At 38.6% G+C, this 21,320-nt stretch overlaps 1 protein-coding gene across 1 annotated transcript; it reads left to right on the forward strand.

Moving 5' to 3' along the window:
• The first annotated feature begins 19,020 nt into the window (after positions 1-19,020).
• Positions 19,021-20,361, forward strand: LOC109209093 (putative clathrin assembly protein At2g25430). The gene has a single exon (XM_019372275.1). The coding sequence runs from the start codon at positions 19,021-19,023 to the stop codon at positions 20,359-20,361; it is 1,341 nt and encodes a 446-aa protein (XP_019227820.1).
• The last annotated feature ends 959 nt before the right edge of the window (positions 20,362-21,320 follow it).

Here is a 21,320-nt window from a genome sequence, read left to right on the forward strand (position 1 = left end):
GACAGTAGCTATTTTGTGTTACTAAGTTCTATAGTTATTTAATAAATTTCATAAGACAAATATTGAATTTAGTTCAATACTAATGAGTTCGATCGAATCCGTAAGCGAACTATACATCCGCCCCTGAGTCTGAGTACGTACCTTTTACGCTACCTAAATGAATGGTGCGCGCAGTATTAGGTATAGTTGATTTAAGTATTCTAACATGATGAAGCTCCAAGTTCTTTCTCCTCATCTTATGAATTAGCGTTTCACTTTACTAGACAGTGTTTGAACATTTGATCAGTTTAAAATGTTAATTGACTTATGTTAGTCGACTTTTTGTACTGGAGAAAAAATTTAGAGTTGCTGTTGAAAGTCTAATAGAGGAAACATCGCATCAAAATGAAAAAGTATGCAGGTAAATAAATTGAATTCTGAAACTTGTAGAAGTTATATTGAAGAAGTTTATCAATGAAATGTTATCCTACATTTGTTTTAGTGAAAATCTACATATTTTTCTCTTATATTAGAAGGGACAGTTGAGCTCCAACATGCTAGCTTGCGCTGGCATCTACTCTTTTGCTTGTACACTTTACAGGTGGCTATTGCATCCCTGCTGACGCGAATGGTGCATCTGGCTTTTCTAATATGTGGGTCCGTTTGAATTTTCTTCTCATACTCACCCTATTTCCCAAATGTGAATTTGCAGGGTTTTCTATTTGTAATAGTCAAGTGCAGTACTATCTACCTACTATAGCACATCATTGTAGTGATGACACTAAGAATTCAAGTTTGTTATAGCTTCGGAAGATTTTTGTTTAGAAGTATAAAAAAACAATATGCAATTTTCAATGTTTTGTAAATACATACTACTACATGCCCCATTTTAATTAAATTTATTGTAGAGAGTTTCTTTTTATAAAAATGACAAAATCATTTCAAATGAAAATTGAGTATTGTTTTTGTTTACTTTGGGAACATCTTTTCAAAAGTACTGCCACCAATTTCATGCTCAGTAAACCTCATTACGTTAAGGAGATTTCAAATGGTAGAGACAAGAATTAGTGGGCGTTTGGACATAAGAATGGTAAAATTCGAAAAAGTGAAAAAAAAAAAATAATCCATTGAAAATGGTATTTGAAAATTAGAGTTGTTTTTGGACATAAATATAATTTTGGATTTTTTTTGAAGTTTTGTGAGTAATCTAAGTAAATTTTTTGAAAAACAGCTTTTTCGAGTTTTTTAATATTTCGAAAAATTCCAAAATGCATCTTTAAGTGAAAATTAGAAATTTTATGACCAAACGCTGATTTTAAAAAAAGTAAAGAAAATTTGAAAAAAAGAAAAAAAAATTTTATGTCTAAACGGGCTCTTAGATTAGGTAACCGTAACAAGCAAATCAGCATAGAAATTTGATGTATTCCAGCATTACCCTTGGATCTTTCTTTTCTGGTAACAGCATAGCTTGCTCATTTCTAACAGTATTTTGATTATTTTTAAAATTTCGAAAATAAAAAACGTAAGATTAACTAAAGACGTGGAAAGGGTGAAAGGCTAAATGAAACTAATTAAAATACGTATTAGCAATTCATAGGAATATATCATTGGAGTATTTTATTTGTTCAAATTGAATTTATGATGATACCGTGAGTAAAACAGATGAAAAATAGTAATATGCAAAGAAAAAAGAGCTTACGTCCTTTTAAAAGATAGTAATAAAAATTGTTATAAATTATACTTTCCTGAAATGGTAACTTATGCAAGCAAAGAGGGTATTTGTTGTATTGTTTGGAGTATTGTTAAGCATCATTTATAATGTATCATGTTCTATTGTATGTATTATATTGTATTATTTCGACGATTATAATGTTTTGATAGATTATATTATTTTTTATCGATTTAGAATGATAGACACCATCGGTTTGACGGATATACGTACAATATTATTATAAAGAAAAAGTATAATACGAGATAGGTTTATTACAAAAAGGGTATGGTAAAATATAAGAACAAAATGATTTTTAAAAATAAGGTCATGATGCAAATACACCAAATCAGTCTGTTTGCAATAACTTTGGGCAGAAAAATAAAACTGCAATCACAAACAACTATAAAGAAAAAAGGATTTTATTGATACATTGTAGGCTACAACTCTATTTATCCCTTGATTCTTACCTCCGATTTATTCTACGTGATTCGAGGTTTTTAGCAGCGTATTTCTCGAACGTAGAATGATATGCATCTCCTTGATGTATCTGATGATCAAGAAGCATGTAGCAACACTCCGTTTGGACCTTGAATATTGCTAGAAATTTGAGCAAGACATATTTGACGTGTCTTTGATCTCTTAATGAATATTTCAAAAGTTTCATGGAATTTCGGAGATCCCTTATTTGATCTCTTTGTTCATATTCTTTTCTTGTTTTCTTTTTCTCTGAGCCGAGGGTCTATCGGAAACAGCCTCTCTGCCCTATCGGGTAGGGGTAAGGTCTGCGTACACATTACCCTCCCCAGACCCCACCTGGTGGGATTTTACTGGGTAGTTGTTGTTGTTGTTGTTGTTGTTGTTGTTGTTCATATTTCGAGAGTTTATGAAATTGCTGAGATCCTCTTTGAAAGATATATGTAGCCTTATTTATAGGCATGAATTAGGGTTTGGGTGGATTAGCCACCAAATAATAACCCTGATAGACTCCTAATATTTCAAGAGTTGTCTTGAATTTAGGATTTATCTTGATCTGTTAAAATTTCAGTATTTACACAGTCGTTACATAATATTTCATCGTTACAATCAATTTAGTAATATGGCGTAATAAAATTTAATTAACAATCAAAACAAACAATATATTAAAAATAACTACGATAAAATACAATGGGTGACAACCATCCAAACAGGTTGTGATGAAATACCTGTAAAGCATCTTAACTTGCTGTTTTGAAGTTGCTAAACTTTTGAGATTTTTACGTAAGTGAATGTTTCCAGTATATAATTATAAAAAAGGTGTGAGTGTGTCTGTGTGTGTGTGGGGTGTGGGGGGGGGGGGGGACCTAAGAGAGGATAAAGTAGCATTTGTGGGCTTTTCCTCTTTTATTTACTAAAAAAGGTTGTTTTTTTTCCTTTCTTTGCCTTGTTAGAAAGGCAACATGAAATTAACAGGTATAGCAGTAATAACTATTTTTCGCTACTTTTCCAACTGAACACGTTCCTAAATTAATATTTTATAAGTTACAGTTTTTAACTAATCTTAGATTTTTATTTCTTTAATAAATTATGTGTAGGTTGATTTATGTTAAATTTGATTTTGTTGACATGATATAAGAAGCATCGTAATTTGTAACAACTTCCATATGTTCTTGAATATAAATATATTTTTAATTTTAATTAAATATCAATGTCCGTAACAAGTTCATTTGCAAAAAAAAAAAGGCAAAAATAATTTATTTTACACAGTTATTTTAGAAAAGGAAAAAAAGAGAAAAGTAAAGAAAGAAAGAATAAGTATCATTTTTGGGGACAAAATAAAAAATAAAGTTCGACTAAAATAGGTGACATTTTCATATATACCCACTTTTGGGTTCACTTTTGAAGTTATACTTATATTGTACAAAATTTTGTAGAGTGTAGACGCTCGCATCTAAATTGGTTTGCTCTCTTCAATGCAATTTCTAAAATCAAATTTGAAGTTCTTCTACAATAACAACAACAAATAATCCAGTAGTTTTACACAAATGGGGTCTGGGAAGGGTAAGATATACGCAGCCTTACCCCTACCCTTGAAATGGCAGAGAGGTTTTCGATACCTCAGTTGGAGAACGACTGAAAAAGAAAAGGTAATTGCAACAAGTAAGAATAACCGCAAGATGAAATAAGATTGAATCCAAGAATGCAGTCAAACTCTAGGTAGCAATAACAACTTCAAATTCAAATCTTAAGTAGTTCAATCTCTTTAATGAAACTTACAATCCGAAGTTATTCTATCTTTCGAATGCAATTTTACAAATTTGAAACTTAAGTAGTTCAATCTTTTCAATGAAACTTTAGATTTCAAATCTTAAGTTCTGAAACATAAAGTTCTTCTTCGAATCAACAATCCAACATACGAGTCAACGCTGAAATCTACTCCAAATAAGCTAAATTTGAAACATATAACTTTTAAATACCATAAAGAACAAACCTCAATCATGATATTGTCAAAGTAACAACAAATTTAACAAATCTATTTTGCATTCCAAGCACAAAAAAGAAGAAAGCATCAATAAAGAAGAAGAGAAAATTGTATATATGTGAAGTTGCCTGAAAATGGAGTATCTGTTTACCCTGGAATCCAGATAACAATTGAATTTATATGGGGTTTTAAGGATCCGTGAACTAAAAGATACAAAAGGTTTGGATTGAGGAAAATAAAAGATAAAGACTCAACAATTGCTGTTAAAGTAAATAATCGCAGAATATAATATTGCTTAGAACAATTGTGCTTGATAGCGTACAAGAATTGAGAGAGATGGTACTGTAGTGTAATGGTTTCCGATCCCCTCTTTATGGGGTCTTCTCCCCTTTTATACATTCTGATTAAGGGTAAAAATAAGGTAGGTAAATTAATTACATCGTGGATCCCTGTAATTACGCCTTAATGGCCTGAAGTGGTTGAGAAAATCACGTTTGGGCGAGATATCCGGCGACGCTTGGTTATCCGTTACGAGTCCGGCTTCCGACCTTGTGTGTTTCTCCATCCGGTGGTGACTCATATCGAGCTCTGCAACGGTCTCGAAATGACTCGACCTCGGTTGTAGACGTGGCCGTCGTTCTACCTTGCATCCAGGTCGGGTTCGATGGCCCCGACTTGCCCCGGACCGGACCCAACCCGGTCGGGCTCAAGCAAAAAAGGGTATCACCCAATACAGTATCACTTAATTCGTTTTTTTTTAAGTAGGTACTAATTCAATGATTGACACAAAATTGAGTGTCACATGAAAACTTTACCTAAAATAGATACTTGTAATTAGGCCCGTGCCGTGCACGGGCTCTTCCTCCACTAGTCTATATAAAGTAGAGACATATTGACTTTATCTTTTTTCTATTTTTTGGGATTTTCTCCTATTTTTCTCCCCTGTATTTCATTAACTAATAAAACTCATAGAAAACCAAAAAGGCACCTCTTAAGTTATCTTAATTACACCACTTCATCTTCTTTCTCTCACCTAACTATTACATCCGTTAGATATCAGATTTAATGATCTAAAGGCACTTCTTAAATTTTTTTAATTACACATTTCCATCTTCTTTCTCTCACTTAAACTATTCTTCCTTAACTATTTATTATAATGGTTTAAACTTCAAAGTCAAATTTATTCACTACAATCTTTAATTCCTTGCACCTTCTTTGCCATTGGAGTTGCTATTGCCATCGGTATTTCTCTCATTTTTACTTCTAATGAAGGATGTCTTCCTCAACTTCAAATGAAGAACGAAATGGAACTTCAATGGTCAGCAAAAGTGTAGACAAAAACTGAAAAAGAGTACAATGACTTTTACTAACAAATTTGAAATCATGTTCGATGGTTTTAAACTTTTAACGCAGTTCTTGGAGATTTCTTATTCTTGCTTTGTTTTTTTATTTTCCTTGGTTTTTCGTATTGTACCTGTTAAAACTGTGATTGAAGATAGAGCTTGAAGCTTGATCTGAAGCTTCAATGGAGTCCTTCTAGAGAGTTCTGTGAAAGAGGGATCGTGAGAGAGAGAACAGGAATTGGGAAAGTGAAAGCTCACCTTCATTTCTCACTGTAATACAAAGTATATACATGTGTAATGTCAAATATACAACTAATCCTGAGCTGACTAAGTTGGCTCACTAACTAACTCTGCTGACTGTACACCTAACTAAAATTACATATAAAAGTATAATTATATAAGTCTCAACACCCCCACCCCCCTCAAGTTGAAGGTGTTATAAACACTGCCAACTTGCCCAATATCGCTGAATGCTTTACTCCTGTTAGGGCCTTGGTGAGAACATCAGCCAACTGATTGTCTGTTGCTACATGGTGGAGTGAAATCAGCCCTTCCTGCAGCTTGCTTCTTAAAAAATGACAGTCCACTTTTATGTGTTTAGTCCGCTCATAAAATACAGGGTTTCTTGCTGTGTGTAGAGCTGATTGGCTATCACAAAAGACTTCTACAAGTTTAGCAAAGGTCACAGTAAGCTCTTCAAGTAATCTGCAAAGCCACACCAACTCCCCTACTACTTTTCTGAGTGCCCTGTACTCTGCCTCTGCTGATGATTGGGACATAGTCTCCTGCTTCTTGGATTTCCAGCACACAAGACTATTTCCTAATAGAATTATGTATCCACTCACTGACTTCCTTGAGTCTGGGCAGACAGCCCAATCAGAGTCACAATAAGCTTTGATATTACAGTTTAGATCATGTGACATGAAGATCCTCATAGTGGGATCACCCTTCAAGTATCTGAGTAAGTGAAAAGCTGCTTTCAAGTGGAGTTCTCTTGGATCTTACATGAATTGGCTAAGGTATTGTACACTATAAGCTATGTCTATCCTTGTGTTGGTGAGAAAGTTCAACTTTCCAATGAGTTTCTTGTAATAGGTAGGATCAGTTAATGTAGTCCCTCTTTAGCTTTCAACTTCACTGTTGGATCACGTGGTGAGGGAAGGCTACTGTAATCCATATAGTTGTACTCCTTTAGCAGATCAAGCACAAACTTTCTTTGTGACATTACAACTCCATCAGCCTTATAGAGTGTCACCAGCCCCAGAAAGTAATGCAGTTTTCCCAGGTCTTTGATCTTGAAGCTGTCATGTAGGAATGCCTTCAGCTCCTCTATCTCATTTTGTTTGTTCCTGTCAAGATCACAGCATCTACATATACTGCCACATATACTAACTCAGATGTCTTCTTGTAGAAAACTGAGTAATCATACATAGAATGAGTGTATCCTTTACAACACGGTGCTTCACTTAATTTGGCATACCACTGTCTACTTGCTTGCTTAAGACCATACAAGGACTTCTTGAGTTTTGCAGACCAGATTTCCACTGTCTACTACTAAGTCTTGTGGCACTTCCATATATACCTCTTCATGAAGGTCCCCATGAAAAAAGGCATTATTCACATCTAACTAAAATATGTCCCATCCTTTCTTAACTGCACCAGCTATGAGGGCTCTTATTGTTGTGATTTTCACCATAGGGCTGAATGTTTCTATGTAATCAATTCCAGCTTGCTGGGTATAGACTTTACCACCAACCTAGCCTTGAACCTCTGTATGCTATCTGCCTTATGTTTCACTTTATACACCCTCTTACACCCTATGACTTGTTTCCCAACTGGTAATGGTACTAGCTCACATGTGTTATTGGCATGCAATGCTTCAAATACTTGTGTCATTGCTGCTTGGCAGGCATGATTCACAGCTGCTTCTTCATATAAAGTAGGCTCTTTATCACTGCAAATACTTCTCACATGGTACTGACTATCCTGGCTTAGATCCTCAGCAGGTATAAGACGGTGGAGAGAAAATAAGCATTATGAGAAAAAGGGTGCATTGGTTTTGTCATTGGTATTGTGCTCACTGATATTTGGTTTCAGTTGGGGTAATTTATGGATATAATCCTTCAAGTATGTGGGAACTTTGTGTGTTCTATGAGATTGTCTTGGTTGCAAAACATGCTTAGGGGAGGTATTTCTTATAGAGCTTATTAGTGAATTATTTGGTGAGTTTTTTGGAACAGGTGAATCTACAGTGCTAGGAGAGTTTGGTGAGGGAGATGGATTAAATGGCAGATCTGGATGTGTGACATCTGAAACCCCTTGATCATTTGGCTCACTAGTTTGAGTCTGCTCATTGTCACTAGACACATGATCAATAAAAGGAATGGATTTGAGAAGAGAGGGGAAGGAAACAATATCCTGGGACATACTAAAAGGAAAGACATTTTCATTAAACACTACATCTGTGGATACATGTGTTCTCTTAGTAGCCAGACTGAGCACTTTGTACCCCTTTTAACCCAAAAGGATATCCAACAAAGACATGAGGTGTGGTTCTAGGTTCAAATTTATCTCTGTGGACCTTGGGCACTGTAGGATAGCACAAGAAACCAAAACTCCTCAAATGAGAGTGAGTAGGTTTTTTGTTGTATAATAGTTCATATGGTGACTTGCCCTTGAAATGAAAAGAGGGCACTCTATTTATTACGTAGGTTGCACATAAGATGCATTCACCCCAATATCTTAGGCAATTTTGACTGAAATAAGAGGGTTCTGGCTGTTTCTAACAAGTACCTACGCTTTCTTTCTACTATGCCATTTTTTTGTGATGTATAAGGATAGGTCTTTTGGTGGATGATTCCTTTAGGAAGAAAAAACTGATTTGCTTCTGTGTTGTTAAACGCTATACCACTGTTTGACTTTATAGATATGATAGTGGTGTTGAATTGGTTTTCAATCATTGATACAAGTTTTTGATGACATGCAGGGCATTACTTTTGCTGGTTAATAGGTGGGTCCAGGTGAACCTAATGTAATCATCAACCATTGTAACGAAATATTTGAAGTTATCATGAGTTGGCATGTGGTAAGGACCCCAGAGATCAACACGAAGTAGTTGAAAGAATTTGGTGAGATTCGTGGATTTTTTGGAAATGGCAATCTCCCATGTCTTGCCATTAGGCAGACGGAGCAGGTAAAGGGTTGTTTTTGTGAAAAAGATGCTGGAATACTGGACATCCCTTCATTTTGGCAAAGGGTACATGACCTAGTCCGTTATGACACAACTTAGTCATATCATTACTTGGAGAGATAGAGGAACTAATGCTATTCACCATGGGAATTGCACATTATTATTTGGGTAACATGTATTTACAACTGAATGAGATGTGAAATTATTCCTAGACAATGAGCTATTTACAGTGGAATGATGAAAACAGCGTGAATTGTGTGTGCAGCAAGTGGAAGATGTAGAACTAGTAATTGAACTATTTACTATTGATTTTGAATGGTTTTTCCTCAGACACCTTGGGCAGAGAAGATATAGGCCATACTGGCTTTACCACTTTCCAGAGGCCTCTTCATTGAAGGGCATGCAGAAGACAAATATTGTTAGTAAAGGCAACAATGCTATGAGGGGTTGAACTGGTTAATGGATAAATTGATATGAGGTTATATTTGAAGGAAGGTATATACATGACTTTGTGCAAAATGATCTTGGGAAGCAATGTCACACTTCCATTTTTTGTTACTTTTACCTTATATCCATTTGGAAGGACTACTAATAAGGGATATGGTAGGGTTACAATATTGGCTAGTAGAGATATATTGAAGTTCATGTGATTAGAGGCTCCTGAATCTTATATCCTAGAGTCAGCCTTGTTTTTGAAGCATTCACAAGACAATTTGCCAAAATCAACAGAAGAAGTGCAAACTATTATACCTGCAAAGTTCACAGCACTATTGACATAGTTTGTGTAGCTGGAACTCTCTCCTCCTGTTCTAATCTGAAAATGTTGCAGCAAATTAAGGATCTGCAAATAATGTTCCTTAGAGAGATTGACCTGCCCGACCACATCTCCATCTTCTGATCCATCCTTTCTAGCTGGCATTGCTTCAAAAGTGGTCCCTTGCACACTGGCTACTATTTTCCTTCCCTTGTTAAACCTTGCAGCTTTATTCATGTTCTGTCCTGCGTTTGAACTCTGAGTGTGTGAATTTCCAAAACCCTGAGGGTACCCATGTAGTTTGTAGTACTTGTCCTTGGTATGCCCTGGTCTCTTACAGTAGTCACAAAATGGTTGAGGCCTATTACCTCTAGTGGAATTGTTATTGGTAGAGTAATTTGTTCTGTAGGTACCAGGTTTTGATCTGTTCACATTTAGGGAATCAGACTTAAGAAGCATTTGGTTATTTGGTTTGATCTCTCTCTGCTTCTCATCCTGAATGAGCAGTGAAAAAGCTTGTGCAAGAGTTGGAAGCGGATTCATCATACGAATTCTTCCACGTACAAAAGTGTAGACCTCATTTAGTCCCATAAAGAACTGTATCAATCTCCTGTCCTGCTCGGCCTTGTTCATTTTCTCCTTGGCACCACAGGTACAGGTACATCTGTAGTGAGTCTCTTTACTCAAAGTATTCAGCTCTTCCCAGAGCTTTTTCAACTTAGTATAATAACCTGTAATATCCAGCACACCTTGAGACAGGTCGTTTATTTCCTTTTAGATCTTGTACAGCCTAGCCCCATTAGTTTTCTCATAGCGATCCTCTAATTCTATCCACAATACAATAGAATTACTAGCATACTCCACACTGCCCGCAATGTCTTTGGAGAGAGAATTTAGAATCCAAGACGTTACCATATCATCGTATCGCTCCCACTGACGAAACCTTTGAGATTGAGGATCGGGTGATTTGCACTCCCCACTTATAAACCATAACTTGTTTTTGACGGACAAACCTTGCATGACACTATGTCTCCACAATCTATACCCAATTTCGTTGAAAGGAACTTAGACGAGCATCGCTCCAAGATTAACTATCAGATGTAGATAGAGTGGATCACTTGGATCTATTCCGGTGCTCGTCACAGACACTGGCATCAGCAACAGATGCATCTTCCTAATCTAGTACAACCATACGTAGATGAATTTGTTGTCTCACACACTAATGTAAGTAACCCGCCTTAGCTCGTCACTACTTCGGTGAGGTTAGGCTCGACAATTACATGGTACATGGGGTCGGTTGTACTCATCTACACTCTGCACTTCTTGTGCAGATACCAGAGTTGGTCCCTGCGGCATTTCATAGACTTGCTCGGATCTAGCTATCCACAGGACTCTTGAGGTATGGCTGCATGGCGTTCGCACCTTTGAAGTCCCCTTCTATTTGCGTTAGCTGTTTAGTTTATTCTGATAGTTATGTCATTTTAGACCATTATTTGTAGTATCTTAGACGCTCATGTATTCACAACACCAGTTCCAGGATTTGTATTTGGTTTTCTGCACTTATTAGTTTAATTGTCTTGTTTCAAACTATTCAGTTTCCCATTATTGATATCGTGTTGACACTTGCTAAAATTGGTTAATAATTACATCTAACGTTGGCTATCCTAGCAAGTAAAATGTTATGCGCCATCTCGGTCCCGATGGTGGAAAATTCGGGTTGTGAAAAGTTAGTATCAGAGCACTAGGTTGCCTAGGTCTCTCGAATCATAAGCAATCTTAGTTGAGTTTGGAGGGTCGGTACGGAGACGTCTGTACTTATCTCCCAGAGGCTATGAAGTTTAGGACAATTTTCACTTCTTTCCTTCTCTATCGTGCGATTTTATTCTATCATTGATGATTGAACCATTCTATTCTTGTTATCTCGCAGATGGCGAGAACACGCACAATGTCAGTGGTAGGACAGGAGTCGGAGCCCACTTTGGCAGCTCGTACACAAGGCAGAGGGGGTGCTTTGGCTGTGGGACCACCGATCATATCAGGAGGTATTTCCCTAGATTGTCGAGCAGTAGATCTCAGTAGGGGTCTCATGCAATCATACCGACACCAGTTGCTCCACCGTACGTTCAGCCAGTTAGAGGTAGGGGTCATGCAGTCAGAGGTAGGGATCAGGTAGCTAGAGGTGGAGGCCAGCCAACTAGAGTTCATCCCAAAGATGCTTTTCAGAGTAATGGGGCCCAACCCCAATTTTGTTCTTTCCCAACTAGGCCTTAGGCCGAGTCATTTGATGCCGTTATCACACGTATTGTTCCAGTTTTCCATAGGGATACTTCAATTCTATTTGATCCGGGCTTTACGTATTCCTACGTGTCATCCTCTTTTGCTTCATCTATGGTTGTGCCTCGTGATTCTTTGAGTGACTCTGTTTATGTGTCCACGCCTATGTGAGATTCTATTGTTGTAGATGGTCTATCGCTCGTGTGTGGTTACTATTAGGAGTCTTGAGACCAGTGTAGATCTTCTACTTCTTGATATGGTATATTTTGATGTCATCTTGGGTATGGATTTGCTATTACCTTATCATGCTATAATGGATTGTCACACCAAGACAGTGACTTAGCCATGCCGGGGTTGCCTCGATTAGAGTGGAGGGAGACTCCTAGCCATTTTACCAGTAGGCTTATCTCTTATGTGAAGGCGCGACATATGGTCGAGAAGGGGTATCTAGCTTACTTGTCTTATATTCATGATTGTAATGTGGATGTTCCTTCCATGGATTCAGTACCAGTTATTCGTGAGTTTCCAGAGGTATTTCCTGTAGATTTTTCGGGGATGCCACCTGACAGTCATATTGAATTCTGTATTGATTTGGCTCCAGGCACTCTGCCCATTTCTATTCCACCATACCGTATGTCGCCACCTGAGTTGAAGGAATTGAAGGAGTAGCTGCAAGATTTTCTTGATAAGGGCTTCATTAGACCTTGTGTCTCGCCCTGGGGTGCGCCCGTGTTGTTCGTGAAGAAGAAAGATGGGTCGATGAGGATGTGTATAGATCATCGGCAGCTGAACAAGACCACTATTAAGAACAATTATCCGTTGCTGAGGATTGATGGCTTATTTGATCAGCTTCAGGGTGCCAAGGTGTTTTCGAAGATTGATTTTAGGTTTGACTACCATCAGTTGAAGATTAGGGCATCTGATGTTCCTAAGACGGCTTTTCGGACTCGGTATGGGTATTATGAGTTCCTAGTTATGTCATTTGGGCTGACAAATGTGCTAGAAGCATTCATGGATTTGATGAACCGGGTATTCAATCCCTATTTGGATTCCTTTGTGATTGCATTTATTGATGTCTTGATCTACTCCCGCAGTCGACAGGAGCACGAGTGGCATCTTCGAATTGTATGTTAGACTCTAAGAGATAGCCAGTTGCATGCCAAGTTTTTAAAGTGTGAGTTTTAGTTAGACTCAGTCACCTTTTTTGGGCACGTCGTATCGGTAGAGGGAAAAAAATGGATCCTAAGAAGATTAAGGCAGTTCAAAACTGGACTAGACCTACTTCAGCTACAGAGATTCGGAGTTTCCTAGGCTTGGTGGGTTATTATCGCCGGTTCGTGGATGGATTTTCATCTATAGCAGCCCAATTGACTAGATTGACCCAGAAGGGTGCCCCATCCAGATGGTTGGATGAGTGTGAGCTGAGTTTTCAGAAGCTCAAGACTCCTTTGACTACGGCGCCAGTGATGATGTTGCCCGCCGCTTTAGGATCTTACATGGTGTATTGTGATGCATCACGCATTGGTCTTGGTGCAGTATTGATGTAGGATGGCAGGGTGATTGCATACTCGTCGCGACAGTTGAAGGTTCATGAGAAGAATTACCCTGTTCATGACTTAGATTTAGCATCCATTGTTCATGCACTTAAGATTTGCAGGAACTATCTTTACGACATGTCGTGTGAGGTATTCACGGATAATCGGAGCCTATAGCGTTTTGTATCAATTTGAGGCAGATGATATGCTTAGAGCTATTAAAAGACTACGATATCACTATTTTGTATCATCCTAGGAAGGCCAATGTGGTAGCCGATGCCTTGAGTAGAAATGTTGTGAGTATGGGTAGCCTTGCGTATATTCTAGTTACTGAGAGGCCACTTGCAACAGATGTTCAGGCTTTGGCTAATCAGTTCGTAAGGTTAGATGTTTTAGATCCCAGTCGTGTTCTAGCTTGCACAATCTCTCGGTATTCCTTGTATGAGCGCATCAGAGAGTGTCAGTATAATGATCCCTATTTTCTTGTCCTTAAGGACACGGTGCAACACGTGGTGCCAAGCAGTTTTACTGTTAGAGATGATGGGGTTTTGAGGATGCGAGGTCGTATTTGTGTGCCCAATATGGATGGACTTTGTGAGTTGATTCTTGAGGAGGCCCACAGTTCCTGGTATTCTATTCATCCGGGCACCGCAAAGATATATCAGGACTTGCGGTAGCATTATTGATGGAGGAGGATGAAGAAGGATATAGTCGCATATGTAGCTCGGTGTCTAAATTGTCAGCAAGTTAAGTACGAGCATCAGAGACCTGTTGGTTTGCTTTAGAAGCTAGAGATTCCTGAGTGGAAGTGGGAGCATATCACCATTGATTTTGTTGTTGGAGTCCCATGGACTCAGAAGAAGTTTGACGCGGTTTGGGTCATTGTTGACAGGTTGACCAAGTCGGCACATTTCATTGCAGTGGCAGTTACATATTCTTTAGAGTGGTTAGCTGAGATCTACATCTGAAAGATCATCTGTCTTCACGGTGTGCCCGCGTCTATCATTTCTGATCAAGGTACGCAGTTCACCTCGCACTTTTGGATGGCCGTACAACGGAGTTAGGCATGCAGGTTGAGTTGAGTACAACATTTAATCCTAGATGGTAGGACAGTTCGAGCGCACTATTCAGATATTGGAAGATATGCTTCACGCTTGTGTTTTGGATTTCGGTGGTTTTTGGGATCAATTTTTGCCGCTTGCGGAGTTTTCCTAACACAACAACTACCAGTCGAGCATTTAGATGGCTTTTTATGAGGCTTTGTACGAGAGGCGGTGCAATTCGCTAGTTGGTTGGTTTGAGCTAGGAGAGGCTCGGTTGCTGGGTACCGATTTGGTTCGGGATACCTTGGATAAGGTCAAGATTATTCAGGATCAACTTCGCACAGCTCAGTCTAGGCAGAAGAGTTATGCCGACCGTAGAGTTCGTGATGTAGCATTCATGGTTGGAGACAGAGTATTGCTCTGGGTTTCACCCATGAAGGGTGTGGTGAGGTTCGGAAAGAAGGGCAAGTTGAGACCTAGGTATATCAAACCTTTTGAGATTTTTGAGAGAGTGAGTGAGGTGGCCTATAGGCTCGTATTTCACCTTGTTTATCAGCAGTCCATCCGGTGTTCCATGTTTCTATGCTCTGGAAGTATCACAGTGATCCGTCCTATGTGTCAAATTTCAGTTCGGTCCAATCGGACAAGGATTTGACTTATAAAGAGGAGCTGGTGGCTATTCTAGCCCAAAAGGTTTGGCAGTTGAGGTATAAGAGTTATCTTTCAGCTCGAGTACAGTGGAGAGGTCAGCCAATCGAGACAGCCACTTAGGAGTTCGAGTCGGACATGCGGAGTTGATATCCACACCATTTCACCAGTCCAGGTACCCTTCTATGTCCGTTCCAGGGCGAACATTTGCTTTAGAGGTGGAGAATGTGATGACCCGATAGGTCATTTTCAGTTTTAGCCCTCAATTCTGTGTTTCGTATCCTTGATTAGCTCCATTTAGCCTTTCTCAATTTGTATGTGCAGTTCGTGTCCTTTTTTCGGGGGGTTTTATGTGAAAATTTGATAAAGATATGAAATCGTGCTTTAAAACTCATTTAAGTTGACTTCGGTTAACTTTTTGAGCGGACGGATCCGGATCGGTGTTTTGACGGTCCCGGTGGATCCGTATCGTGATTTGGACTCAGGCGTATGCTCGGAATCAAATTCAAAGTCCCTAACTTGATTTAATGTAATTTGTTGAAAACTAGAACATTAAAGGTTTAAAGAATTCCTAAGTTTGACCGTAGGTTGATTTTGTTTCTACCAAGTTTGGGTTATGGTTTTGGAACTTGGTATAGGTTCATTTTAGTATTTATGACTTGTCTGCAAAATTTGGTGCAAAACGGAGTTGATTTGACGTGATTCGGATGTCCAGTTGACAAAATTGAAAGTTCTTAAGTTTCTTTTAAAATTTCATTTGTTTTGGTGTCCTTTTCGTGGTTCTTGGTGTTATTTTGGTATTTTGATCGTGCGAGCGAGTTCGTATGATGTTATTACACTTGTGTGCAAGATTGGTTTGGAGCCCGAGGGGCTCGTGTGAAGATAGGCTACGGAGTGGGTTTGGACTTAGGAAATAGCTGATGCTTCTTTTCTTCTGATGCTGGATTGCAGATCTCGCATTTGCGAGGTCTGGCTCGCAAATGCGAGCCTCGCTTTTGTGAAGGATGCTTCGCATTGCGAGCATGGGTTGGTTGGGCAGAACTCGCAATAACGAGGAAAAGTTCTCATTTGCGGACTTAGCAGTGATCGCATTTGCGATGCAAGAGTCGCAATTGCGACTCAGCAGTGCGGCGACTCAGCAGTGCTAGCGCAGGCTTCGCATTTGAGAAGTAAAAGTGTGCAATTGCGGAGGCTGGGTGATCACAATTGCGAACAAATTGTCCCATGCAATGACAATAGGCTCAGTGGCTTTTCTCATTTGCGAAGGGTTGATCACAATTGCGAACTATGTGTCACAATTGCGATAACTGCAACGGGTTAATAAAGGAGAAAAACGGGAATTAGCTCATTTCTTTCAAACTTTCAACCCTAAACACCCTAAACACGATTTTTTTCAAGAGATTTTGTTCCAAAATCCATTGGTAAGTGACTTTAATCTACTTTCTTTCAATTACCCATTACATTTCATAAGATTTCAACATCAAATCTAGGATTCTCATGGTAGAAATTAAGGATTTGGGTAGAATTAAGGATTTTTGTAAATTTGGGATTTAGACCTTGAATTGAGGTTGGATTTCGAAACAAATTACATAATAGGGCTCGAGGGTGAATGGGTAATCATGTTTTGGCTTGAATCTCGAATTTTGACCAAGCAGGCTCGGGGCTGACTTTTGTTGACATTTTTAATAATACTCTAAATTGAACCTCTTTCATTCGTGGGTAGTTTCTAAGACTTATTTTGAATCGTTTGGTTAATAATTTGCTAGATTTGGTTGGTTTGGAGGCTTGTTCGAAAGGCAAAGCCGTAGTTGAATCTTGAGTTGATTGCGGAGTGAGGTAAGTGTTGGATCTAACCTTAATTTGAGGGAATTAGGGATCATTGAGCTATGTGCTATGTGAATTTCATGTGTAACAGCGTATATGCGAGGTGACGATTGTATATACGTCGTCAAATTACTATTTTCATGCTTTTCCCGTATTTTATTAATTACCTTATTCCATGTCTTAAGTGTTACATTACTTATTTCCTTATTTTTATTGCTTTATAATATATCTTGTTTCATACCTTAATTGCTACATGCCTATTTGACTTTCATGCCATAATTGCTACTTGCCATTTAACATTTCTTGTATTAAATTGTCAACCCCCTCCCTGATTCCATGCCCACTTACTACTTGTCTCTATTTGTTTCCCTTGTATATCTAAATTGTCTTATGCCTTGTTGCTTTACAATTCCGTATTAATTGTTGCCATCATTGACGTAGTTTCATTTGTATGAATTGTCAAGAGTTAATACCGTAGAGTTGGTGAAGTTGAGGTATCCGAGTAGTTCAAGTTTCTGATTATCATGTTATTCTGCATTGCTCGTACAGTTTTACACTTGATGTATGATTTCTTGTAAATCCTAGTTATTGAATTACTATTATTAAATGATATTGTTTGGGGAGCGGGTTGCACGCCGCAACGGAAAGTGAAAGCTAATGAATTGATATGGCGAAACAGGGAGGATTATGATATTGTTTCTGATTATATGATGAGATCGGATTGCGCGTCGTAACGGATAGTTTAATGTTGATATTGTGGGATCGGGTGCACGCCGCAACATACAACAACAACAACAACCCAGTATAGTCCCACAAGTGGGGTTTGGGGAGGGTAGTGTGTACGCATGCCTTACGCCGTAATATATTGATAAAAAGTAATAATTGTTTGTGACTGTCGAATTAGCCTCGGTTGTTGAGACGAGTTATATGATTGGTTATTCGGGACTCTCTGTTGGTTGATTTTGAGTTTCGTTGTTATGAGTTACCTGCTTTATTTCTATTCCTGTCTTTTCCATTATTATTATTATTATTATTATTATTATTATTGCGTACAGGTTAGTGTAAGTGACCCGCCTTAGCCTCGTTACTACTTCGTCGAGGTTAGGCTCGACACTTACAGGTACAAGGGGTCGGTTGTACTCATACTACACTCTGCACTTCTTGTACAGATACCAGAGTTGGTCCTAGCGGCATTTCGTAGACTTGCTTGGATCCAACTATCTAGAGGAGACTTGAGGCATGGCTGCATGGGGTCCGCAGCTCTGAAGTCCCCTTCTATTTCCTTTAGCTGTTTAGTTGATTCATATAGTTATATTTATTTCAGACCATTATTTGTAGTATCTTAGACGCTCATGTCTTCGCGATTCCAGTTCCGGGATTTGTATTTGGTTTCCGGCATTTATTAGTTTATTTGTCTTATTTCAAATTATTCAGTTTCCCTTTATTGATATCGTGTTGAAACTTGCTCAAATTGGCTAATAATTACATCTAACGTTGGCTTGCCTAGTAAGTGAAATGTTAGGCGCCATCACGGTCCCGATGGTGGGAATTCTTGATCGTGACAAATTTATTATCTTATGACAGGAGAAAAATAAATACATAAGTAAATTGATTAATTTACTATCAAACAACAGCAACTTACTCAGTGTAATTTCACAAGTCGAATCTGGGAAGGGTAATGCATATGCAAACCTTATCCCTATCTTATGCGCATAAATAGGTCGTTTCCGACAGAGCTTCGACTCAAAGCCAGCATAAACTTTAAAGATATTCTTAAATCTCACAAAAGGATGGATCGCCGTCCAGCTTATACATTAGTCATATTCCTACTATAGGCAAATTCCTATATTATCAAAGGACAAAATAAGTATTGTGCTCTTTTCTTTGTTATGTTCTTTATAATTTTTGTCAACAACTATGGTAAGTTCATAGTATTGTTTAGATAGACTTGGTACAATGTGAATTAACCTAATTAATATTCCTATAATATAACGATGGGTACAGAAAGGAAGTTGAAAGTGCATGGAGAATGTCAATCTACCTTTGAATTATCTTGTAAACGTCGTTTCTCTCAAAAATCCAAATGTCATGTGCTTCATATTAGAACAAAAACCTAAAGAATATACCGCAACTCATTTCTTCATTCCTTAGGTTTCACAACCTCAAACTCAAGTACTCCTAGAGTTCCCCTCTTCTTCATGAATTTTTAATCTCTGTCCCCTTTCTCTTCAAATCCATCTGAGGAAAAAGATTTGAAGAAAATGCACAGACGAATTAAGCAAGTATTCACCTCCCTTAGGGAACATACATGTGTTAGCTATGCGAAGATTGCAACCATTGGAGGCCTTTGTGACCTTGATCACATTGTGGTGAAAGCAACCTCCCCTGATGACATACCGTTGCCCGATAGGTACGTTCTTGAAATCCTTCAAATATTCTCCATTTGTCCCTCTTCTTTTGGTTCATTCGCGGTGTCTTTCAGTCGACGTTTTGGCAAGACACGGTGCTGGAGAGTTGCATTGAAATGTCTCCTACTGCTCCACAGGCTGCTAAGATCCTTGCCTGACATTAGCCCTTTTAGAGAAGAACTCTTGTTGGCAAGATCAAATAGTTTGGTGTCACTTTACCCTTGTAACTTCAAAGATTGCTCATCCTCTGCTTCTCAAGATTACACCAATTTCATTCGGTCATACGCCCGTTTGCTCGATGAGTCCCTGGATTGTTTTGCAACTCCGGAAAAAGAAATCCAGGAAGATAACAAAAGTAGTGAAAACTTTATTGACAAAATGGATGAAGTGAGGCTAATGCTAGAATTTCTGCCTCAGTTGCAAAATCTAATAGACAGAGTCCTGGAGTGCCGGCCAACAGGGCCAGCAGCACGAAGCTTTTTAGTTCAATCGGCCATGAAACATATAATCCGCGATAGCTTCACGTGTTACACGACTTTCAGGAAAGAGATTGTGGAGGTATTAGATTATCTAATACAGTTGCCATACAAAAGTTGTGCTGCAGCATTTGAGATTTATAAGAAGGCAGCAATCCAGGCAAATGAACTTAGTGAATTCTATGACTGGTGCAAGTCTTTGGGGCTTCGTGGCATGTATGAATATCCCTTCGTAGACAAAATCCCAAAGATTCAAATCAGAGCCCTTGAGAACTTCCTCAGTGGGATGTGGCAATTGACAGATGGTCTGTCATCCTCTTCAACGTCGGTATCCCCTGTAACATCAACTCCGCAGTCTCCATCATCTGAAGATGGCAGCGATAAGCAGAAATCGGAAAGGAAATCAAGCTTTGAAGGCCAATCTCTTACTAGAAAGGAAGAGAGTGAAATGCAGCCTTTGATACAATTTGAAGATGACAATGATTGGGAGACCCTTTTGGATGCTTCTGTTTGTTTTCAATGCACAGCTTCAAGAGGAAATTTTTGCCTACAAAACAATGTTTACCAATCACCAGAGGCATCGAAAGATCTGCAGACAAATGGATGGGAATTACAAGTACATAATCCCTATGCATTGAACCAATTCCATCAGCCAAAGGTTGCTCCTCTTCAAAGCGGAACATACCTAACTAATCCCGTATATCCGTGGGGGATATGACACATTTCTAGTTAAATTACATCTTAGCTTTGTGCAGGCAATTTCATTACAATTTTAATACTAGTTGTTTACCTTGAAATATGTGAGTAACAATTAAATATGATTTGTGGTTTTAAAGATATTTGATTTATTCCAATACTAGTGAATGTACAAATAATATTAAGTTTAAGTAAGAAGAATTGATGAACCAAACCAGTGTTGTTAGAGCAATAAGGACCTCGAGCTCGATTATCTCAGGGGCCTCGAGGCGAGCTAAGAACAATAAAGTATGAACAATAAAGTAAAGACAATAAAGCTGAAAATAATTGTTGAGCACGGTAAACGAGAAAAGTAGAATAGAATGTTCTATTGCAGTGAATGAGATATGCCTTACAAAGATTGGGGTCCCTTTATATAGAAGGGGAAAACCCTAATATGGTACATTCCCAATTATGGTAAAGAATTCTATTGGTACAGCTGTATAACAACCTAGTACGGACTTGTACTATTTCGTACAAATCTTATCCCTTACTTTATACCCTGACCCACGTGTTCTTGGAAATTCCCGCTCTTTCTTGAGTGTCTTTGAAATTGTACTGCCCTCGAGGCAGATTATGACGGGTCCCTGATTTGCTTCTCGAGGTGCGCTCATTCGGGCCTGGCTTGATTCTTATTTCGACCTTCCAGAACTCGGACTCGGAGTGTAATCCAACCTTAGAAATCGAGCTCTCCGATTTTTACCGTATACAGATAGTCCCCGCGTTTCTTAGAATAAGATGATAAGAAACGATTTGAACCTCGATTTTGCCGAACCACTCGTGATGACGTCATGCCCATGACATAGGCACTTGAACTGATCGGGAATGTCATGTCAGCGTGCTTCCCCAAAACGTCAAATACGCTCCAGCCTTTGTCGGCCACTTGCGCCGCCGGTCCCATCGCCGGCTTTCTATAAATAAGAGGTTACTTGGCTGAACAAA

This window comes from Nicotiana attenuata, unplaced genomic scaffold (genome assembly GCF_001879085.1).
Source record: "Nicotiana attenuata strain UT unplaced genomic scaffold, NIATTr2, whole genome shotgun sequence".
Lineage (NCBI taxonomy): Eukaryota > Viridiplantae > Streptophyta > Magnoliopsida > Solanales > Solanaceae > Nicotiana > Nicotiana attenuata.